Source organism: Aquarana catesbeiana, linkage group LG06 (genome assembly GCF_042186555.1).
Source record: "Aquarana catesbeiana isolate 2022-GZ linkage group LG06, ASM4218655v1, whole genome shotgun sequence".
NCBI lineage: Eukaryota > Metazoa > Chordata > Amphibia > Anura > Ranidae > Aquarana > Aquarana catesbeiana.
The window spans coordinates 125,443,888-125,464,679 of NC_133329.1; the positions used below are offsets into that span (position 1 = coordinate 125,443,888).

The 20,792-nt window shown below is 40.2% G+C and overlaps 1 protein-coding gene across 2 annotated transcripts in view; it reads left to right on the plus strand.

Moving 5' to 3' along the window:
- The window catches only part of LOC141148903 (uncharacterized), a 104,145-nt gene extending 90,280 nt beyond the window's left edge, over positions 1 to 13,865 (plus strand). For both annotated transcript variants that reach the window (XM_073636753.1, XM_073636754.1), the window contains one exon: positions 344 to 13,865. In XM_073636753.1, the coding sequence (XP_073492854.1) occupies positions 344 to 2,174 (1,831 nt within the window). In that variant the 3' untranslated portion in view covers positions 2,175 to 13,865. The remainder of the gene's footprint in view (positions 1 to 343) is intronic.
- The last annotated feature ends 6,927 nt before the right edge of the window (positions 13,866 to 20,792 follow it).

Below are 20,792 nucleotides of genomic sequence, written 5' to 3' on the forward strand. Positions count from 1 at the left end.
TGCAAAGTGCACAGCCTATTTGCCTTTAGTAAATAAACCCCTTTGAATTTGGTGATTACTGTATGTACTATTGAGTCTATCTGTAACAGTAGCAAATGGAACTTGTGACTCATTAATTTAGAAATAAATGACATGAAGGACATGCTGTGTGTACTGAGCAAAACTAAAATTGACAACTGTCACAGGGGAGAAGAACCTTCACATACTCTCAGGGCGGGGGGTGGGATCAGTTTGGGGGTGTTGGGGGGTATGTTTGTAACCATGTTACACCCTAAATATTTTAATACCCCTAAAGTTTAATTACATTTTTTTGATAGATTAACACACCTCCTTCTCTTCTCAGTGCAAGTTTTATAAGCAGAATCTTCAAAGCCCACAAGTCCAGATGTGACAAGCTCACCCAGCAGCAAAATGACAAAGACTATGTCAATATCTGTGGCGGTCATTGCTATAAAACCATTTTTTTTGAACCTGAGGATGAAGATATTGAGAGATGTGTTAAAATGTACCTCATAAAGGAAAGTGAAAACCCAGTTCAAGAAGACAAAATGGAATATATGGTTGAGGATCACCTAATGGAACCTGGAGACCTGTCTATTGCCAGGATGTTTTTTGATATACTTTGTGATTCATCAGGCATAAAGGTGGACACATTTGGAAATTTTAACACAGGAACCTTATTTGGTGGTTCAGGCTGGATGGACAGTTTTGGCAAAAAGGAAACACAAAGGTGCAATTCAAATGTCTCAGCATATCGGGAATCAGGATATAGCAGTTATGGCTCTGAGGATTCTCCAATTGATTTTTTAGACATAGATAGGCTCAATACCTCATACTTTGACCAATGGCCTGACAATGAAGGAGACTCTATACCATACACTTCTCCAGGTAGTGTCAAGAAGAACTGTTTATATTCAAAAGGAGACCATTTAGAAAGTTTTGCCTATAACAGCTTTGCCAATCTTCTGTATGCAAGAAAAGATTTCATAACTGATCCATCCACAACTTTTTGTCTGGACAATTTATCAAACATAGTGCTTTCCAAATGCAACAGCCACAAATGCCTTCTTACTCCAAAAAGTATTCTCTATTATAATACAAAAAATTATTTTTCACAGAACTATTACCATTTTCAATCAATCATAAGACCAAACCCTGAACAGGTTTCTGAAATTACATTACAATGCTATAAAAGCAACTCTAACCCAACATCTATCTGTCAAGTATCTGAATATCAAGGTTTTGATCAAGCTGTCCAAGTAAATGATCCAGAGTATGGCTGCCACATATCCGGATATAAAAGTTTTGACCGAGCAGTTCTTGAAGGTGAACCAGATTCTGGGTGTCAGGTGTCCGGATACCAAAGCTTTGATCAAGCAGTTCAACAAGGTGATCTGACTTCAGTATGCCAAGTTACTGAATATCAGAGTTTTGACCAAGCAGTTCAACAAAATAAAACCACAGGATCAACCAACTGCTCTGTGGTTGAGCCAGGATACAAACCTTTAGAAGATCTTATTTTCCAAAACAGTGACTATTCAGTTATGGACGTGTCTGAAAATGAGGGAGAATATAAGTTGGGGGAAAGTCACTGCCAAAATATTGCAGAATATCTACAAACAAAGAAGTTAATTAATGTTACAGATAACAATACCAACAAAACCATTACCAACAGCGAAAAATGTGAACTTTCCATTGCCTCAACCCAATATTGGTTGGAGAACTTTCTAAATTCAACAAAGGAAAAATACCATCCATCTAAAGATTTTTCAGATACATCTTTTGATGCTTTAAACATAGCAGTGGACACTTATCTTGAAAATGACCTGGCAGTAACACATGAAAGTGTTCCTTTGGCATTGACTTTTGACATATGTGAGCATTTAAGAAACCTGAAAAACATGCACGGAAATAAAGTGCCTCTCAATGGCTTCATATTTCCCTGCCATCTGGATGATGTTCAGTTCTTTCAAGAAAAGCTCGCAAGTAACAAAAAGCTCACTAGCCAAAAATGCCCTTCAACAAAGTTTGACACATTTGAGAATTTGTCCTATTTTTTCCCTCTCTGTGATTTAGAGGCCCTGGGTCCAGACCAGCAAACTAAACACTTATTAATACAGCAAATGGATGCAGATAAAGATGGCAACTCATACATGAAGATAGCATTACCTTAACGCAACAGTTAAAGATGTTTGGGAATTTCTACTTATTAGATTAAGGGGACAATCAAGTGAAGCTAAATTCCTAATTCACCAGGTCAAATTCTACTGCCTGGGTTTAAGAAATATCAAGTTTCATCAAGATCAGTGTTGCTGGGTAAATCTGTTTGGCAGCCCTTTTTTTGTGATATTATAAATATTGGGGGAGGTTTACTAAATAAAAAAAATGAGCTCACTTGGTACAGCAGATGTTGATTTTGCAAAGTGAACGTTCACTTAAAAGGTAAGTTCACGTTTAAAAAAAATAAAACAAATGTCCATCTTTTTGTAGGTAAAAAATGTGCGTTTATTCTTTTTTTTTATTGGAAGCCTGTAAAGCATTGCTCCCACTATCAGCAGATTGCTGGTGCAATGCAGGACTCATGCAGATTGTCAGTGTTAGCTGTCTGTTCGTACCTTGTACGGGCAGGCAGCTACACACTGACAGGAAGCATAAATGAACTACCTAGACAGCGCCCTGGTAGTTCATTGAGACCTACAAGCCGACAGCCGCAGAGGCTGCAAGATGCACAGAGGATGCACAGAACTCTGCGAATGAATGATGCAGTCAGGTGGGCGGATCCCTGCACGGCCGTATCTTTTTAAAATTTTGACAGCAATATTTTCTAAGTTAAATGAACATGCACTATGCAGATGGAACATTCACTTTGCTAAGTGACCAGCATCTATTCCTTTAGTAAATAAAACCTATTTATTTCATTATCATGGACGCATTTATTCTTCCTTTCATAATGTAAATGGTAGCAGATAAGTTAAGGGAGAGGGCTTAGAACTGATGATCAGTTTGTATAAAGTCATAACCTCAAGTTTTGGCTAATGTTTCTTAAATTAAAGAAATTACTGGAGCATATTGTGGTTATCTGAGACTAAAGCCTCGTACATACGCTTAGATTTTCGGACGACCGAGCGTCAGTTTTTGTGACATGTCGAAAGTGAAGAGGTTACTCACCATACGAAAATTTACCGTACTAATGAAACGAAAATCAGTCGTTGAGTTCACATCCAACAAAAAATAGTCTTCACATCCAGCTTTTGTCTGACGAAAAAGCGAAATCGGCTGTCGAAAGCACCGTACTAACAATTCAAAAATTGGCAGACAGCTCGTCTACGAATTTTTCCATTCAAATTTTCGTATCATGTGTACGGGGCCTTTAGGCCGGCTATACGCAGTGCAAATTTCTTTCCTGCAACCACGACTCCCCCATCAACACAGACAGCGCTGACAGGGGAATTAGCAATTGTTTTCCCAGGAAGGGGGGGCAAGCCGTCCCTGCCAGGAGAAGACAGTGATTATCACTAGCAGTCGCTATTGCCTAATCCAGTGTTTCTCAACTCCAGTCCTCAAGGCGCACCAACAGGTCATGTTTTCGGGATTTCCACTATTTTGCACAGGTGATTTGATCAGTTTTCACTGCCTTAGTAATTACCACAGCAGTTTCATCTGAGGGAAATCCTGAAAACATGACCTGTTGGTGCGCCTTGAGGACTGGAGTTGAGAAACACTGGCCTAATCGCAACAGAATACGGGTGGCTGATTGTACCCAAGTTGATTGGCTTGGTACATTCAGCCTGCCTATTAACGGTTCGAATCTCAGCCGGTTCAACAGGAATTTGAACCGTGTATGGCCAGCCTAACCACCTTGTTCTTAGTTTATTTATTTAGCCAAATAACTTATTGTCCCTGGATGTGACTCAGGGGTGTTGACCTTCTAAAAAAGTAAAGGCTATTCACCTAGCAAAGTGAATGTTAGTAAAAAGGGAGAACCTGTGTTCAAATGGGAATACCCAGTCCTGAGGGAAATTAAAAAAGCACATTACTGGTTACTGAAAGTGAACATAGCTTTACCTAATTTAAAGCTGAACTCCAGGGAAAGTAAAAAGGCTCTCTTGAAGTGGGGCTACCCCCACACTGCAGTGGATAAATGCTTGTTTAAAGCGGAGTTCCACCCATAATATAATCTTTACATAAATCAGCAGCTTAATACAGCATGAACAACAACATTTGGGAAACATTTTTTTTTGTACTTACTCTGTCAGCATTGTTGCTATGGGGTCCCTTCTAATCTGCCACTTCTGGGCCGCATCGATTTACGTCATATTCTGCGGCGCCTGTTCTCCTGGGAGATGTGTGTCATCGTTTCCCAGGAGTCAGTGGGCAGCGCTGAAGGCTAGCAATGCATTCTTTCAAACCAGGAAATTATGCGAAATGCTGGAGATTGATTGCTTATTATTATTATTATACAGGATTTATATAGCACCGACAGTTTACGCAGCGCTTTACAACATTAGGGCAGACAGTACAAGTACAATACAATTCAATACAGGAGGAATCAGAGGGTCCTGCTCGTTAGAGCTTACAATCTAGGAGATGATTGTTATCTTCGTTGCCATAACAACAGGGTGGGACCTTCCTCCATCACCGCCCGTTGTGATGGCAACGAGACACGCTGCGATACGCCCGACTTACAATGCGCATGCGCAAGATCGGGAGGTGCATGCTGGGTAGGGCTTCACATTCCCACAATCAAGATGGAATCGCTCAGGAACACGAAAATAAGGTAAGTAAATTATAAAAAAAAATACACTGGGAAGGTGATTTAAATATATACATACGTTAATGTATATTAACACATACAAGCAGAGGGGATGCCTAAAAGAAAAAAAATATATATGTGGGTGGAACCCCGCTTTAAGTATTGGAAAGTTTTAGATATGCAATCTTCTGCTCCCTCAGGTTTCCTTCATGCTTCTAGACCAGCCCCGCAGCCTCTTCCAGCCTATGTTGCAGGTCCTCTGACATCATCACCACCAATGCAGGGTCCATAGCCTTGCATTGGACATGAGGACACCAAGAGACAGTCCACGGCTGAAGCACAGGGGACACAAGGAGGATTGCAAGGGGCTATTTATACTTTCCCTGGAGTTGGGCTTCTACTCCTTTAGTAAATCAAAGTCAGTGTCTGTCCCATATTTAATATCTTGCTGTATCCAAGAGCAGTCTTAGCTGTTTTCTTTCTTCAAATCACAAAACAATCTTAAAATTTGTTTTGCAAAGAATGCTTGGTGAGTGTGGGAAAAAGTGACCTTCATATCATCAAATCTCAGTGGAAATATGGAAGGTAAAACTCTAACCTGGGTATAGAACCATTTTTTTACCATTATGTACATGTGGGTCACTTCCAAGGGCACGAGGGTGAGAGCAGACATCAGCAAATTTTAATTTTTAATAAAACAAAAACAAAAAAAAATTGCATGTCAATAACTGTTACTAGCACCCCACACATGGCAAGCAGACCCGCATCAAGAAGTGCAAAAACTGTGTCATGTTGTGTGGTTAACTTCTTCAATACCGGGCATTTATACTCCCTTCTTACACAGGACAATTTTCAGCTTTTAACGCTGTCGCCTTTTGAATAGGAAATTGCGCGGTCATACAACATTGTACCCAAACTAAATTTTTTATCATTTTGTTCACACAAATAGAGCTTTCTTTTGGTGGTATTTAATCACCACCGGGATTTTTATTTTTTTGCCAAATAAATGAAAACAGACTGAATATTGTGGAAAAAAAAGGGTTTTTTTTGTTTCTGTTAAAAATTTTTGCAAATAAATAATTGTTCTTCATAAATTTAGCCCAAAATGTATTCTGCTACATTTATTTGGTGAAAAAAATAAATAAATTCGTACTGATCTCATTTCTTGAGGCCCTAAAATACCAGGCCAGTAGAAATAACCCCCAAATGACCCCTTTTTGGAATGTAGACAGTCCAAGGCATTTAGTAAGAGGAATGATGGGTTTTTTGAAGTTGTAACTTTTTGTCCAAATTTTTTTGAAAATAAAGAAGAAAAAAAAAAGTCATAATTTTGTTTTTACATACTGTCACCAGTGCAGTACAGCGTAATCATATAACTGGTGTGACAGTGATCAGGGAGACTGACTGGTGACAGTACGACAAAAAAAAAGTTATATATTTTTGTTGTTTTTATTTTATATGAAATTTTTATCTTATTTGTTTTTTTACATTTTTTTTAACACGCTGTAACCAGAGCAATATAATGTTACCATAGTAACATTGTACTACTCTGTGGAAGTGATCAGTATTTTATGTTAGCTTATAGCAGTGAATTATGTTGCTATAAGAAAGCATTGTACTGAATGAAACTGAATCATTCAGTCTGTTTTGTTGTGATTAGCTGTGACTGGTCAAAGCTAATCACATAGTTACATAGTAGGTGAGGTTGAAAAAAGACATAAGTCCATCAAGTCCAACCTATGTGTGTGATTATATGTCAGTATTACATTGTATATATCCCTGTATGTTGTGGTCATTCGGGTGCTTATCTAATAGTTTTTTTAAACCATTGATGCCCCCCGCTGAAACCACCGCCTGTGTAAGGGAATTCCACATCCTTGCCGCTCTTACAGTAAAGAACCCTCTACACAGTTTAAGGTTAAACCTCTTTTCTCCTAATTTTAGTGAGTGGCCATGTGCTATATTAACCACTTCAATACAGGGCATTTTCACCCCCCTTACTGCCCAGGCCAATTTTAATTTTTTTCAGCGCTGTCGCACTTTGAATGACAATTGCGCGGTCATACAACACTGTACCCAAATGAGCTTTTTTTGGTGGTATTTGATCACCTCTGCGGCTTTTATTTCTTGCACTATAAACAAAAGAACCCGTGACCACGTCCTGTTGTGACGAAACGGCGTAGGGAGGAGGAGCTACGTCCCGACGACACCGCTATTCACATACCCGGAAGACACGGGTTACTTTGGAGCCGGCCGGCTTTCGCATATACGCTTTTTAACTACAATGGTTTTGTAAGTGCAACCTTTATTTTTACACTCAATAAAACGTTGGATTTTATGCTATGTGGAGCACTTTGTTTTTTACATTGGGATATTTCCATTTATGCTGATGTGAGTTGGAGAGAGTCCCTGGATTTGGACGCCAAGCGCCTGTTTTAAAGATCCCTGGCTGGGGTTGCAGCCATCCGCCTTTTAGGTCTCCTGTTAGTAAGAGACCAATTCCATCTGGTAAGAGGCAGCATTTTTATTAAGAGGTGGAGGTCTATCTGCGCACTCTACTGTCATCACAGCAAGTTTATGTTCCATTTTCACAGAGCACTTGGAGACAAACTTGGTTTCATGCATGTCATCTAGCATGGATGGACTTTAATCATTATTTTTTCATTTGAGTTATGGACTTTTTTTGGGTTTATTTTTCTTCATCTCTGTATTGTTTTTTTATATGAATTATGGTATAGTTTCCATAGATGTGTCACATTATCACTTTTTTTGTTATTTTGAGATATTCATCTGTTAGTGATTGTGTCACTTATTATTGATTACTCTTTTCGGACATAGTGGTCAATATCTGTGTCCCATCAACTAATTGCCATTTTCAGATTTATCTTTTATTTTCACAGTGTTTAATTACATTGATAAGCACAAAATTTTTTATTATTCACTCAGTGATCATCACTCACCCTCATATTTTTATGAGATTTTTTTGACACCTCCTGTTGTCACCCTCAGTTTCTAGCGCGACTTTTTGATTTTTATATGATTTATGGTTTACTACTTTCTAGTCGCAGCTTATGCCAATTAGTGTAAGCGCAGTATTTATTTTTACCAAACAAAAGAAGAGTGACAAGCTTGAAAAAAACACAATATTTTTTACTTTTTGCTATAATAAATGTAAAACAAAAAAAAATAAATTTTTCCTCAGTTCAGGCCAATGTGTATTCTTCTACATATTTTTGGTAAAAAAAATCGCAATAAGCGAACATTGATTGGTTTGCGCAAAAGTTATAGCGTCTACAAAATGGGCAGATATGGGGATAGATTAATGGCATTTTTATTATTATTTTTTTACTAGTAATGGCGGCGATCTGCAAATTTTTATCATGACTGTAACATTGCGGCCGACATATATGACACTTTTGACACTATTTTGGGACCATTCACATTTATACAGCGATCAGTGCTATAAAAATGCACTGATTACTGTATAAATGTCACTGGCAGGGAAGGGGTTAACATTAGGGGGCAATCAAGGGGTTAAATGTGTTACCTAGGGAGTGATTCTAACTGTACTGGGAACACATGATCGGTCTCCTCTTCCCTGACAGGATGTTGATCTGTGTGTTTACCCTGCTCTGTTACTAGCAATCGCGGGTGCCCGGCGGACATCACGGGCGCCGGGCATGCGCATGGGCTCCCTAGTGATGCAGCGGGCACGTGCGCGCCCCCTAGACGGCCGGGAAGCCAAAGACATCATATGACGCCCACCCAGGATGGGAGATCCCTCCTGTGGACGTCATTTAACTTTGGGCGGGGAATCAAGTGGTTAAACTCCCTTCCGCAAAAAAGTTTTATCCCTATTGTGGGGTCACCAGTACGGTATTTATAAATGGAAATTATATCCCCTCTTAAGCGTCTCTTCTCCAGAGAGAATAAGTTCAGTTCTTGCAACCTTTCCTCATAACTAATATCCTCCAGACCCTTTATTAGCTTTGTTGCCCTTCTTTGTACTCGCTCCATTTCCAGTACATCCTTCCTGAGGACTGGTGCCCAGAACTGGACAGCATACTCTAGGTGCGGCCGGACCAGAGTCTTGTAGAGCAGGAGAATTATCGCTTTATCTCTGGAGTTAATCCCCTTTTAATGCATGCCAATATTCTGTTTGCTTTGTTAGCAGCATTGCATGCCATTGCTGAGCCTATCATCTACTAGGACCCCCAGGTCCTTTTCCATCCTAGATTCCCCCAGAGGTTCAACCCCTAGTGAGTAGCTTGCATTCATATTTTTGCCACCCCATAATACAGATGGGCTGTGATTGACCCTGTCTGTACCATGTGATTAAATTGACCAATCACAGCTAGCAACTGTGTACACAGTGGATGGCATGAAAGGAAGCCATCAATTGTGTATAACTGTCATGTGACCTGCTGCGATTTGTCACGGCGGTCACATGGTACCAGAAGTGAGCTGGTATTCTTATCAGGCATCAGCAGTGTCATGACCACAGATGGTGACAGATCGATCTTCTGCGTGGCCCTGCGGCGACGCATTTGGCGTATCCTGACAGGACATCATATGGTGTCCAGTCAGGCTGGGAAAGCCACCACCCCGCCGTCATTTATCTATAGGCCGGGCAGAAAGTGGTTAATTGTTAAAGTGGTGTTCCGGCCGAAATTATACTTTTTAAATAAAAATACCCCTATAATACACAAGCTTAATGTATTCCGTTTTGTTAGTTTATAGCAGTAGTTTGTTATTTTATAAAATTACAGCAGGCCGTGACCATCTTAAGTGTGGGCATCTGAAGCCAGACTGTATTTTTTCCTGGATCTCATCCTTGCAGATCTTGCACATGCTCAGTGCAGCACAAGTAGTGTAATAGGTTTCAGGTCAGGTTTCCATAGCAACGGCAGTGTCAGAGGAAGTTGCCGCCCCTTCCCAGAAGGCATTGCAAACCGGAAATGATGCGATGGGCCACGGCCAGGGAGGAGGAAGTGAAAAATGAATACAACAGATATACAGTAGGTGCTGAGAAAATTTTTTTTAAAATATCCAATTCGTTTACAGTGCACAGTTTAGTGAGGGATGCTGAAGAGTTGTAAAAGTGGGTGGAACTCCACTTTAATAGCAGCCCACACATGGCAAGCAGACGTGCATCAAAAAGCGCAAATACTGCGTCATAATGTGTGGTTAAAACACAAATTAAGGTCAATGTCCAAAAAGGTATATGAGCTTCTTTGGCGAATTTGTCCTGCGTAGGGCAGCATATTAAAATGAATAGGCTGCCCCATGTGTGTAGAGCAGAAACACACCAAAAAACGTGCACAAAAACACAAGTTCACATAACATTAGGGGGCTGACCTACTAAAACTGAAAAGAGCAAAATCTGGTGCAGCACTGCATAAAAACCAATCAGTTTTCAAGTTTTATTGTCAAAGCTTTATTGAACAAGCTGAAGCTAGAAGCTGATTGGCCACCATGCACAGAAGCACTAGATTTTGCACCCTCCAGTTTTAGTAAATGAACCCCTTTGTGTGAACCTAGCCTTATTTTGTTCTCACTTATCTGGCCACCTCCAGACATTTGACCAATTCCAGCAGCAAAATTAAGGTTGGAAGGGCAGCAGCTGCTGAAAGGAGCCACAAGACTCTTTGTAGCTCAAAAAATCAGGATGCATCTTACTTATCCTTGGAGGCTCTTGATTGGTGTACTGTATAATCTAATTGCAGAACTGCATATAATGCAGACTGCTCCCTTCAAGAAAAAGGCAATCTAATTTTAATACAGGAAAAATAACATGGACAGTGTTGTCTAATCTTCTAGTGGTCAGTTCTTGGGGCACTGGGCACAGAGTGGGTCAACTGCCAGTTGCAGCCTCTCCACTCCCAGACTTGGGGGTTTATTTACTAAAGCTAGAGATGGCAAAATTAGGCACAATTCTGCAGAGAAACCAGCTTCCATGTTTTATTACCATTAATTGAACAAGCTGAGGTTAGAAGCTGATTGGTTTCTCTGCAGAAATGTGACTAATTTTGACCTCTCTAGCTTTAATAAACAAACCCCTTGGTCTACCTTGTGTGCCCATGACCTCTGACTTTTTAGTCTTTGAGTATTGAAAAAGTTCCTATTGTTCTCTACACTCTAAATGTCATTGTGGGATGTTGGAACCATAATAAACATGTTTGGGACCGCATGTCCATGTATAATATTGAGGTGTTTTTTAGCGTAATACTAATGTTGGCACCTCAACTGGGGCAGAAGTGGGGCCATCCTACATACACGTGCATCTTCTAAATACAGCTCATCATGGGGAAGTAATAATGAAACTTTCACATCTTTTCCATTTAGAGTTCTCTTTCTTCCTTACAGTATTGATACAATCATTTTTAGTGTACATACTTAATATATTTCTTGTTAAGAGCTTGTATTTAATAACAATAAACATATTGTATTTTTTAGCATTAAAAAGTTTGTAAAAAAGATAATCATGTAACATTCCTAAAAGTGTCTGCAGATGCATCTTTTGGGGCACCAATAGGTCAATAAGTCTTTTTTGTAGCAGTGAAAAGGTAATTTCAAGCTCTCTTAGTATCTATTTTATATCCCCTTTCAAACTTATTTATTAATATTTAAATCCACAAAGGGGAATTAGCTGTAAATGTAATGCTCACTGCTATGTGAAAACTCTAGATTCAGCTGGAGTTCTTTATAGATCATAGAGACCCATCATAGAGTTACATTTTTTGATTTTTGAACAAATGTTTGTGCGAATTTGTATAAACATTCTCTGTACATTCATTTTGACAAATGTCGTTCGAAAGTATTTCATTTGAAACAAATGGACTTTACCAAAAGAAAATTACATACACTTTTAGAAATTCCTTTTGAGAAACACTTTCCATCCTGCATCTTGAAATTTTTTGGTCACCGCAGTAACCTCTTTGTGAAAATGCTAACTGGAATTTTTTTTCTTAACATGTGCTTGGTGGATTATTGTTAAGACCGCAAATGCTGTTGTTTTTGACTGATACACTTTTAATTCAGCATGGACTATGTGGCTATAGAACTTTGATAATTGCCTTTTTTTGTTTTAGAGACGCATAGGAAAATGCTAATTTCTTTTATTGTTCACTGACACTACTAATTGGTGATTCATACTATAAAACTCATATTTGCATCTGCATTTCTAGCTATGGTTTGGTTCAAAATCTTTTGTGTGGTTTTTCTGTTATTTTGTCCACTCAACCAGCGAGTTGAACGAAATAAAATGACCTGATTCCCCTGTCCACACACTTGATGTGGATGGGGGAATCACTCCTGTCACGCTATTGTGTTCTGAAGGGGGACTTCCCTGCCATCAGAACACACCCGATCAGTGTTGCTGGCTATAGCAGGTGCTACTGATCATTTAGCAAAAAACCAACAGGCATGGAGGATCTTTTAAAACAGAAAGCTGTGTGTACGCATTCCATAGACTGCTATTGTTATCTGTTGTCAATAACAGGCAGTTATATTTACTGAGCTGAAAAAAAATCCAAAAAGCTAAATAAGAATGCTTCTCATCGAGTACCACAAATACAGCAATATAAGTAATATATACTAATTGTATTAGATCAGCCTTTCTCAACACTTTTACCCCAGAGAAACCCTTGAATTAATTTTCAGGTCTCAGGGAACCCATACTATAATGAATTCATTGAGGGTCATTGGGAAGAACCCCTTGCATTGGTGGTCAGTAGGATGACTGCCGCCCTTACAGAGGTGGTCACAGTGACACCCTTATATACAGCTAAAAAGATCTACCAAGTGGGGTTGGACCCAGAATTTTTCAAGCACCATCAGATTGGAGCTCAGTCAGCCAAAGATTAAGGAACTCTTAACCTCTGGAGGAGCTCTGGTTGAGAATGGCTGTGTTACACAATATTCACAGAGAATTCAGTTCCCTGTTCTGATAAAATATCAGGATTGCAAGAAAGGTGTTGTTTAAACTTATGAGTTAAACTTTTCTTGACTTATATATTAAAAATATTATTAATATTGTAATATTTATTCTAATCTTTATTCAATGACTGAATATTTAAATAAGGCAACAGAGTTTCTCTTTAATTCTCTTTTAATAGGGCTCTTGCACATGGGTCGTCTGAGCCCATGCAGTGTAACTGAAGCCATATTCCCTCCGTTTAGGCAGTTTACTCCCTAAGGAGCAGCTAAAAAATAGCCTAGGTTCGTTCCCAGGGGATTGCCCCGCAGCCAGGCACACACTCGCTGTCATTCTTCTCCTCAAAAACCAGTATAGGGGTATTCTTTTTGTTGTTTTTCTCAGTCAGCTCTCTGTAGCTTCAGCATCCAGGCCCTCAGGTCGCCCACCTGAGGCCTCATGAACAACAAGCACATGGCAACATCCCCCCAGGTTAAACTGATCCTCTGCAGGAAAAGACCTCTCAGAGTATTTATATAGACTCCCAGCAGCCTTCATGGCCACCCTCCCTGAGATTGGCTATTCAATATCCATGCTGCTATTTGCATTGATTCAAACCTATGTTTCAGAGAGTCCTCCGGTTCTTTGAAAAGCAGAGGAAACAGTCAAAACTAGCAGTAGCTGAAACACTGAGCAGACCTAACTAATCACACTTAGTTGCACTGATTATGGTGAGCACAGCTAAATTTACCTAATACAACAATTACACCCACACTGGTGACAGTGACAGAAGCTAAATTCACCTAGCAAACAAAAACACGGCTCCACTGAACACAGTGAGACAGCACTAAACTACCTAATCCTAGCATCTATCTAGGAGTGTGCTACAATAGAACTTCTGTACAGTATTTACGAGTACAGTGGCTGCCTGGGGGGGATATGTCTCCAGTTTTGCCTAACAGGATCAAGCGGCTTGTGTGCAAAAGCCCCTGAAAGGGAAAGCTTCAAGTTCTCTTTTTTTGACAAAGATATGCATGCTGGGCAGTTTTTTGTAGAACAGATGAAAACTATAATGAAAATCACAGAAAGGTTTTGTCAGAGCTAACATGAAGAATGTTTTATGCTTGTTTTGCTGGTTATTTAGTGTTAATTGTATTGCAAAAGCACTTTACTTCAATAAAAAAAAATTATATCAAAGCCATTTGTAACAGCTATTTTTTCAGTAAACTTTCTTACCAAAGACAGATGCTAAGCAGATTTTGTTTTTTTTAGCATTTAAAATTCTTCGGAAAAACTGAAAAAAAAAACAACATGTACACATGTGCCAAGTAATGATACAAACATACACGTATAACACATTCAGATTCCTGAAGATTGTAGAATCTTGGACTAGGCATATTTTAAATCTTGTCTGGTTCAGTTTCTGTTGCATAATAGTTGATCTCATTCCAAGGAATGAATATTAACTTGATATTGTATGTTTTTAAAATGGAAATTTACCCGATAAAATAATTTTCAGCTAGCATCTACAGTTTATGATACATAAGTGTTGTGAATATGTCAAAGATATAGGAACATCTCCCAGAGCAGATCATTTAAAAGCACCCCCTGCTTTATATGACATAATTATTTTTAATAATTATCATAAAATGAAACAGGTGAAACAAGCCCCTTTACAGTGGTAGTCAGTTTAGGTTAAAGATTAATCCACTACTACTCAAAGAACCCCTAGAACCTTTTGAAGGAGCCCTAAAACCCTGGAGAAAGGCTTGTCTAGTGAATGACCCAATAGTCAGATATTTTAATCTTTGGTATCTCTGTTTCCTGTAATGTCCTTCATGAGGACAACACTTGATTAAAGTAAAATTGATTATCATGGCCCCACTGATGAATATCAGACATATTGAATGAACATTTACATTGTAAGGCATGTATGACCAAAGCAAACAAAACAGATACAGAAATTGTGAACAAAATACTTTTGGAACAAAAAATGAAAAAAATTAGGGCTGGTATCACACCAGTGATCCTCCTGTAAGCAACAACTTGCCTGCAACATTATCAATGTGTATAACAGAGTATATACTAGTCTGGTTCCACAGGTTGCTCCAATGCTGCCCAGAACAGAAAACCACATTCTGCAGGGTTTTTCTATGCAATGGAGCATTGGACTGCTTATTCAACGAAAAAGCAATGGATGCAAGCAGGGGAGTATTTACTTTGCTCTACACAGCGATCTAGATGCATCCTGTCCTATCCTGGCAAGTTGTCACCCACAACAGGATTGCTAGTATGAGATGGCTCTTAGCTACGAACAAAACAGAAAGTATGAAAAAAAATTATAAACGAACTTAAAAGGAACCAGTAGTTTATTAATGACAAAATACTGGATAGCAAGATGCTGGATAGCCTATATGCTCTGGAATTGATGCCCACCTTAGCTGACCTCCCCTTCTTGAGAAAAAGGCCTGCCGCTGCCTTAGCTGGTCAGAGCTTACAAAGCTCTTAGGCTCCATCCCCACATAACAACACGGAAATTATTGGTTTCTCAGGCAATGAGTGCTGCATTGTGAAAGGAAAGAGAAAGGGTCACGTGCTTCAGGTAGTTCACATAATTCTGGTGGGCAAATGAGGCAGTGGAGGGATGATGGGAATATGAATGTAGAAGTGACACAATGAATACATGCTTGACAAAGTAAATTTTTAGAGTCTCCTACACTCTTTGTTCCAATGAACCTGCTTCCAAACATCAAGTACATCAGAATGTTAGAGGTTATGGAATCTTCCTCCAATATTATTACCTCCAGTACACAATATGGGACTAGCTTCGTACCCTAATGATATCAATAATTCAATCCATCATATTAAAATGTATGTATTTATTTAATTAAGTAAAGCTGAAAATGAATATAAAAGTATAAAAAAAGCTCATGTACGTTATTACACAAGCAATAAATAACAACTTCTGCCAACAGTCTCCAACATAATTACAGTAATACATCACTATATACTTGATGCAGTGTATTGGATTTTCATGGATGAGGGCTGCATTTCTTTAACATGGGTTTACTTTTTAACCTCCCTGGCGGTATGATTATTTCGGATTTTAGGTGCTGAAAGCGGTACCATTATTTTGCATGGAAATTTGGCGTTTTATATTGTAGGTCTGTAAATCTTAACAATAACACACTTAAATCTGTCCAAACCAGAGTCTAGTAGATATCCCGGGTATGATAAAGTTTGAAACACAAAAACATAAATTATAATATAATAAATAAAAATAAATAATTAAAAAAAAAAAAAAATAGTAATAAAATAAATTTCCCCACAATTCACTATCGCTCAATTCTGCAAGTGTTCTAATTTACTATCGCTGTTTTCTATCTGGTCTAAAGCCACTTTTGACATAAAGGGACACTTTTTGGTTGCTATGGACAATCTCCAGTTTCCAGGCAGAAAGAACAGTGTATATCATGTAAAATTGCATGCAGGGCATGGGACAAAGCACTGGGTACAAAAGGGATGTGAAATCATTTCATACAGTACTGTAATCTGTAAGATTACAGTACTGTATGTGTTATGCTTTTGACATTTTTTTGAATTTGCCGCCAGGCTCCGCCCCCGTGCGTCGCGCTGCTCGCAGGGAACGGAGCCTGGCACGGAGAGGCTTCGGAGGAGGACGGAGCCCTCGGACACTGCGGGTGACATCGCAGGATCCCGGGGACAAGGTAAGTAACGCCGCCCCAGGATCCTGCAATGCGATCCCGAGTGTGGCTCGGGGTTACCGCTAATGGTACTGAATTTTAACCCCGAGCCACACTCGGGAAAACCGCCAGGGAGGCTACGGAGGATATAGACGAAGATTGTATGTATATAATTTTGATTCTAGGTCCAAAATCTTACATAAAAGCACCTCTATAGTGACAAGTAGTCTGGCAATTTGACAAGACCAAATCCGGGGGGAGAAAGAGCACAAAGGTGTATATATATATATATATATATATATATATATATATACTGCCATAAACTTATAAACCCTGTGCCTAAAGGCTTAAAGTACATCAACTCAAACTTCTTTAGACGCTGATCCAGAAATGACACACCGGAAGTGATGCAATCGAAGACTGGGTGAGATGCTACTCAAAGAAAATCAACTGCTGCCACCTTTAAATCAATAATATTAACAACCACATATTAAAAATACAGTTCCCTCAAAAGGTAGTGCAATAATTTAAATTAACAAGCACAAAAAATCCCCCAGTGCAAGTGAAGTTGTTCAACAAACAATAAAGTTCATATATCCAGAATCATAAAGTGTCCATTAGTTTTCATTCATAGTGTACAATGAATTATTACTCCTCCATGCGTCACACCACAGTGCATATAAGTAGCTTCCACTCCCACAGGCCAACATGACGTTCCCCTTTGACGAAGGCGTAATGACGAAATGCATCAGACTTGGCTGCATGGCAACCGGAAGTGACATCAGACACTTATCAGAAGTGGCAAACTAAAAGTGATGCGATCAAAGACTGGTTGAGATGCTGCATCTGCATCTACCGGCATTGGCAGTTCTGATGCTGATGGTTTTATAGATTTTGATGAGCCTATTTGTTATTGTTTTTGTGAGTGTTATTTTATTCTGAGTCAGTTTTAATAAAAATGAGGTACAGGATTATGGTATGCAAGTTCTTTTTATTTCAGATCCCTGGTGAAGTTACAATGGGGGAATTGGACTGAGAAGGAAAGTATCAGAGGAGGTGACAGTCCTCGGGCCATTAAGGAGGATAAAAGTTTAAGTGCAGTTTGCCGATCAGTAAAATGACAAGCAAATTTGTCTGGTTCGTTTGGTGACCTGTGGGAGTGGAAACTACCTACATGCACTGTGGAGTGGCGTATGGAGGAGTAATAATTCACTGTGCACATATGAATGAAGACTAATAGGCACTTTAGATACTGGATATAAGAACTTTATTATTTGTGGAACACCTCCACTTGCACAGTGTTAATTTAAATGATTGTTCGACCTATTGAGGGAATTGTCATTCTTCTATGTTGTTGTTAGTACATACACAGTATTAATACACTGCTTAAAAAAATTAAAGGAACACTTTAGATCAGATTTCAATGGGGAAAAATATCATGCTGGATATCTATACTGATATGGACTGGGTAATGTGTTAGGAACAAAAGGATGCCACATCGTTTGATGGAAATGAAAATTATCAACCTACAGATGGCTAAATTCAAAGACACTATGAAAATCAAAGTGAAAAAATGATGCAGCAAGCTAGTCCATTTTGCTTAAATTTCATTGCAGCAACTCAAAATGGTACTCCATAGTTTGTATGGACCTCACATGCTTGTATTGCATGCCTGTGTGTCCTGTGGTATTTCCTCCCAGATCTGGACCAGGGCATCACTGAGCTCCTGAACAGACTGAGGTGCAACTTGGAAGCGTCAGATGGCGCAAAACATAATGTCCCAGAGGTGTTCTATTGGATTTAGGTTAGGCGTGCACAGGGGCCATTCAGTAGTATCAATTCCTTCATCCTCCAGGAACTGGCTGCACACTCTCCCCACATGAGGCTGGGCATTGTCGTGCACCAGGAGTTACCCATTGGACCAGCGTAGGGTCTGACAACGGGTCCAAGGATTCCGTCCCAATACCTAATGGCAGTCAGGATTCCATTGACTTGCCTGTAGAGGTCTGTGCGTCCCTCCATGGATATACCTCCCTAGACCATCACTAACCCACCACCAAACCGGTCATACTGAGCGATGTTACAGGCAGCATAACATTCTCCATGGCTTCTCTAGACCCTTTCATATCTGTCACGTGCTCAGGGTGAACCTGCTCTCATCTGTGAAAAGCACAGGGTGCCAGTGGTGGACCTGCCAATTCATGTGTTCGGTGGCAAATGCCAATCAAGCTCCACGGTGTCGGGCAGTGAGCACAGGGCCCATTAGAGGACATCGGGCCCTCAGGCCAAACTCATGAAGTATGTTTCTGATTGTTTGGTCAGAGACATTCACACCATTGGCGTGTTGGAGGTCATTTTGTAGGGTTCTGACAGTGCTCATCCTGTTCCTCATTGCACAGAGGAGCAGATACTGGTACTGCTGATAGGTTAAGGACCTTCTATGGCCCTGTCCAGCTCTCCTAAAATAACTGCCTACCGGTATCTCCTGGAATCTCCTCCATGCTTCTGAGACTTTGCTAGGAGACACAGCAAACCTTCTAGCAATGTTATTTATTGATGTGCCACCCCTTAGGAGTGGGACTGCCTGTGCAACCTCTATAGGGTCCAGGTATTGCCTTAATGCTATCAGTAGGGACATTGACCCTAGCCAAATGCAAAACTAGTGAAAAACAGTTAGAAAAAAATGAGTAGGGAAAAACACTGTCAGTGGCCTCCACCTGTAAAATCATTCCTGTTTTGGAGGTCATCTCATTGTTGCCCATCTAGTGCACCTGTTGTTATTTCATTAACACCAAAGCAGCTAAAACTGATGAACAACCCCCTCTGCTACATAACTGACCAGATCAATATCCCAGGAGTTTAATCGACTTGAGGCTATACTCCAGTGGTGGTTGGTGTTGTATATTTTGAAGGGGGGCGGCAAACAAGACACCACCTGTCGGTCAGTCGCTCAGTGTCAAAACCCCTCCCCCCCATCGCTCGCTCGTCTGTCCACTCCCCTTCCACCAGCCCCACAGTTACCCCATCTAGGCAGCTTCGGCTCCTTGCTGCTCGGCGGCTTCACAGCAGCTTCCTCCTCGACGGCTTCCCTCCTCCTTCCCTCGGTGCCAATACGATCGCTTCTCCTCTCGGCCAATCGGGTCTTAAGACCCGCTTCCTGATTGGCCGGGAGGAGAATCAAGAAGATAATAGCGAATATTAATTCGCTATTGACGCACAACTGGGTGGGCTCAGGGTGCAGTGCTCTGCATGGATTCCCCGTTGGAATCCATGCGTCCAGTGCCCTGCATGTAGCTTAGGGGCCAGACGCATGAATTAGGGGGGCGGTGCCCCTGCGCCCCTAATGGATGGGCTATACTCTGGCTATACTCTGGCTATACTCTGATTAAAAAGTGTCCCTTTAATTTTTTTGAGCAGTGTATATATACTGCTGTACTGAGGATTGGTGTGTGACATCATGTGTACAAAAGCTATCTGGCTGCCTGAAACAGGAGGAAGTTGGTGCTGCACACTGATATGAAATCTGTTGCTCAAAGAGTTCTACATCCTGTAATGACCTTTGATGACTATGGAGAAAAGAAACCTGGCTATATAAAGTAAAAAAAGTTCAAAGCTTTATTTTCTCATTATTTTATCACTCAAAGCTTTATTTTATAATCATCCTAAATGATAAGCCTGCACAAGGGGGAAATGGGAAGACCACATAATATCGGCATGTGACATCATCAGTAAACCTGGACACATCAGAGACATGTAATTGAACAAAATAGGTGAAGGAGCAAGAGACACAACACTTTTGATACAATAACAGTCAAAAACAACTGTGCATAAGGTCATGTTCACAATACATGTGTGTCATACATTAAGGGAAGTGCTTTAACCACTTACGGACCTCCGCACGCCGATGTACGTCCTAACTTTGAAGAGCAATATCGTTGTTATGGCAGCAGCTAGCAAAGTATCCTCTCCTTCGGCCGGTGGTCTGCTTTCAGATAAAAGTGGTCTCTGTGGTGGATTCGCCGCAAGATCACTTTTCTCGGCAGCTGGAGAGAGGCCCTTCCTTCCGCCACGCTCCGGTGCCCTCTGCGGCTTACCAGAGCCGTCAACAGCGGCGGAGGCGATCGGATCCTTTCACATGCTGGTTATGGAGACGATTGAGGAGAAGATGACCCCCACCCGTCTCCATACCATTGCAGGGCGGAAGCGATGTCAAAACGTCACTTCCGCCCATAGCTCTTAAAGGGCCATATTTTTAAAAAAAATTTTTTAAATGACAATTTTTTTTTTTATTGCATTTTAGTGTAAATATAAGATCTGAGGTCTTTTTGACCCCAGATCTCATATTTAAGAGGTCCTGTCATGCTTTTTTTCTATTACAAGGGATGTTTACAAAAAAAAGTGAGCACCATTTTTTTAAAAG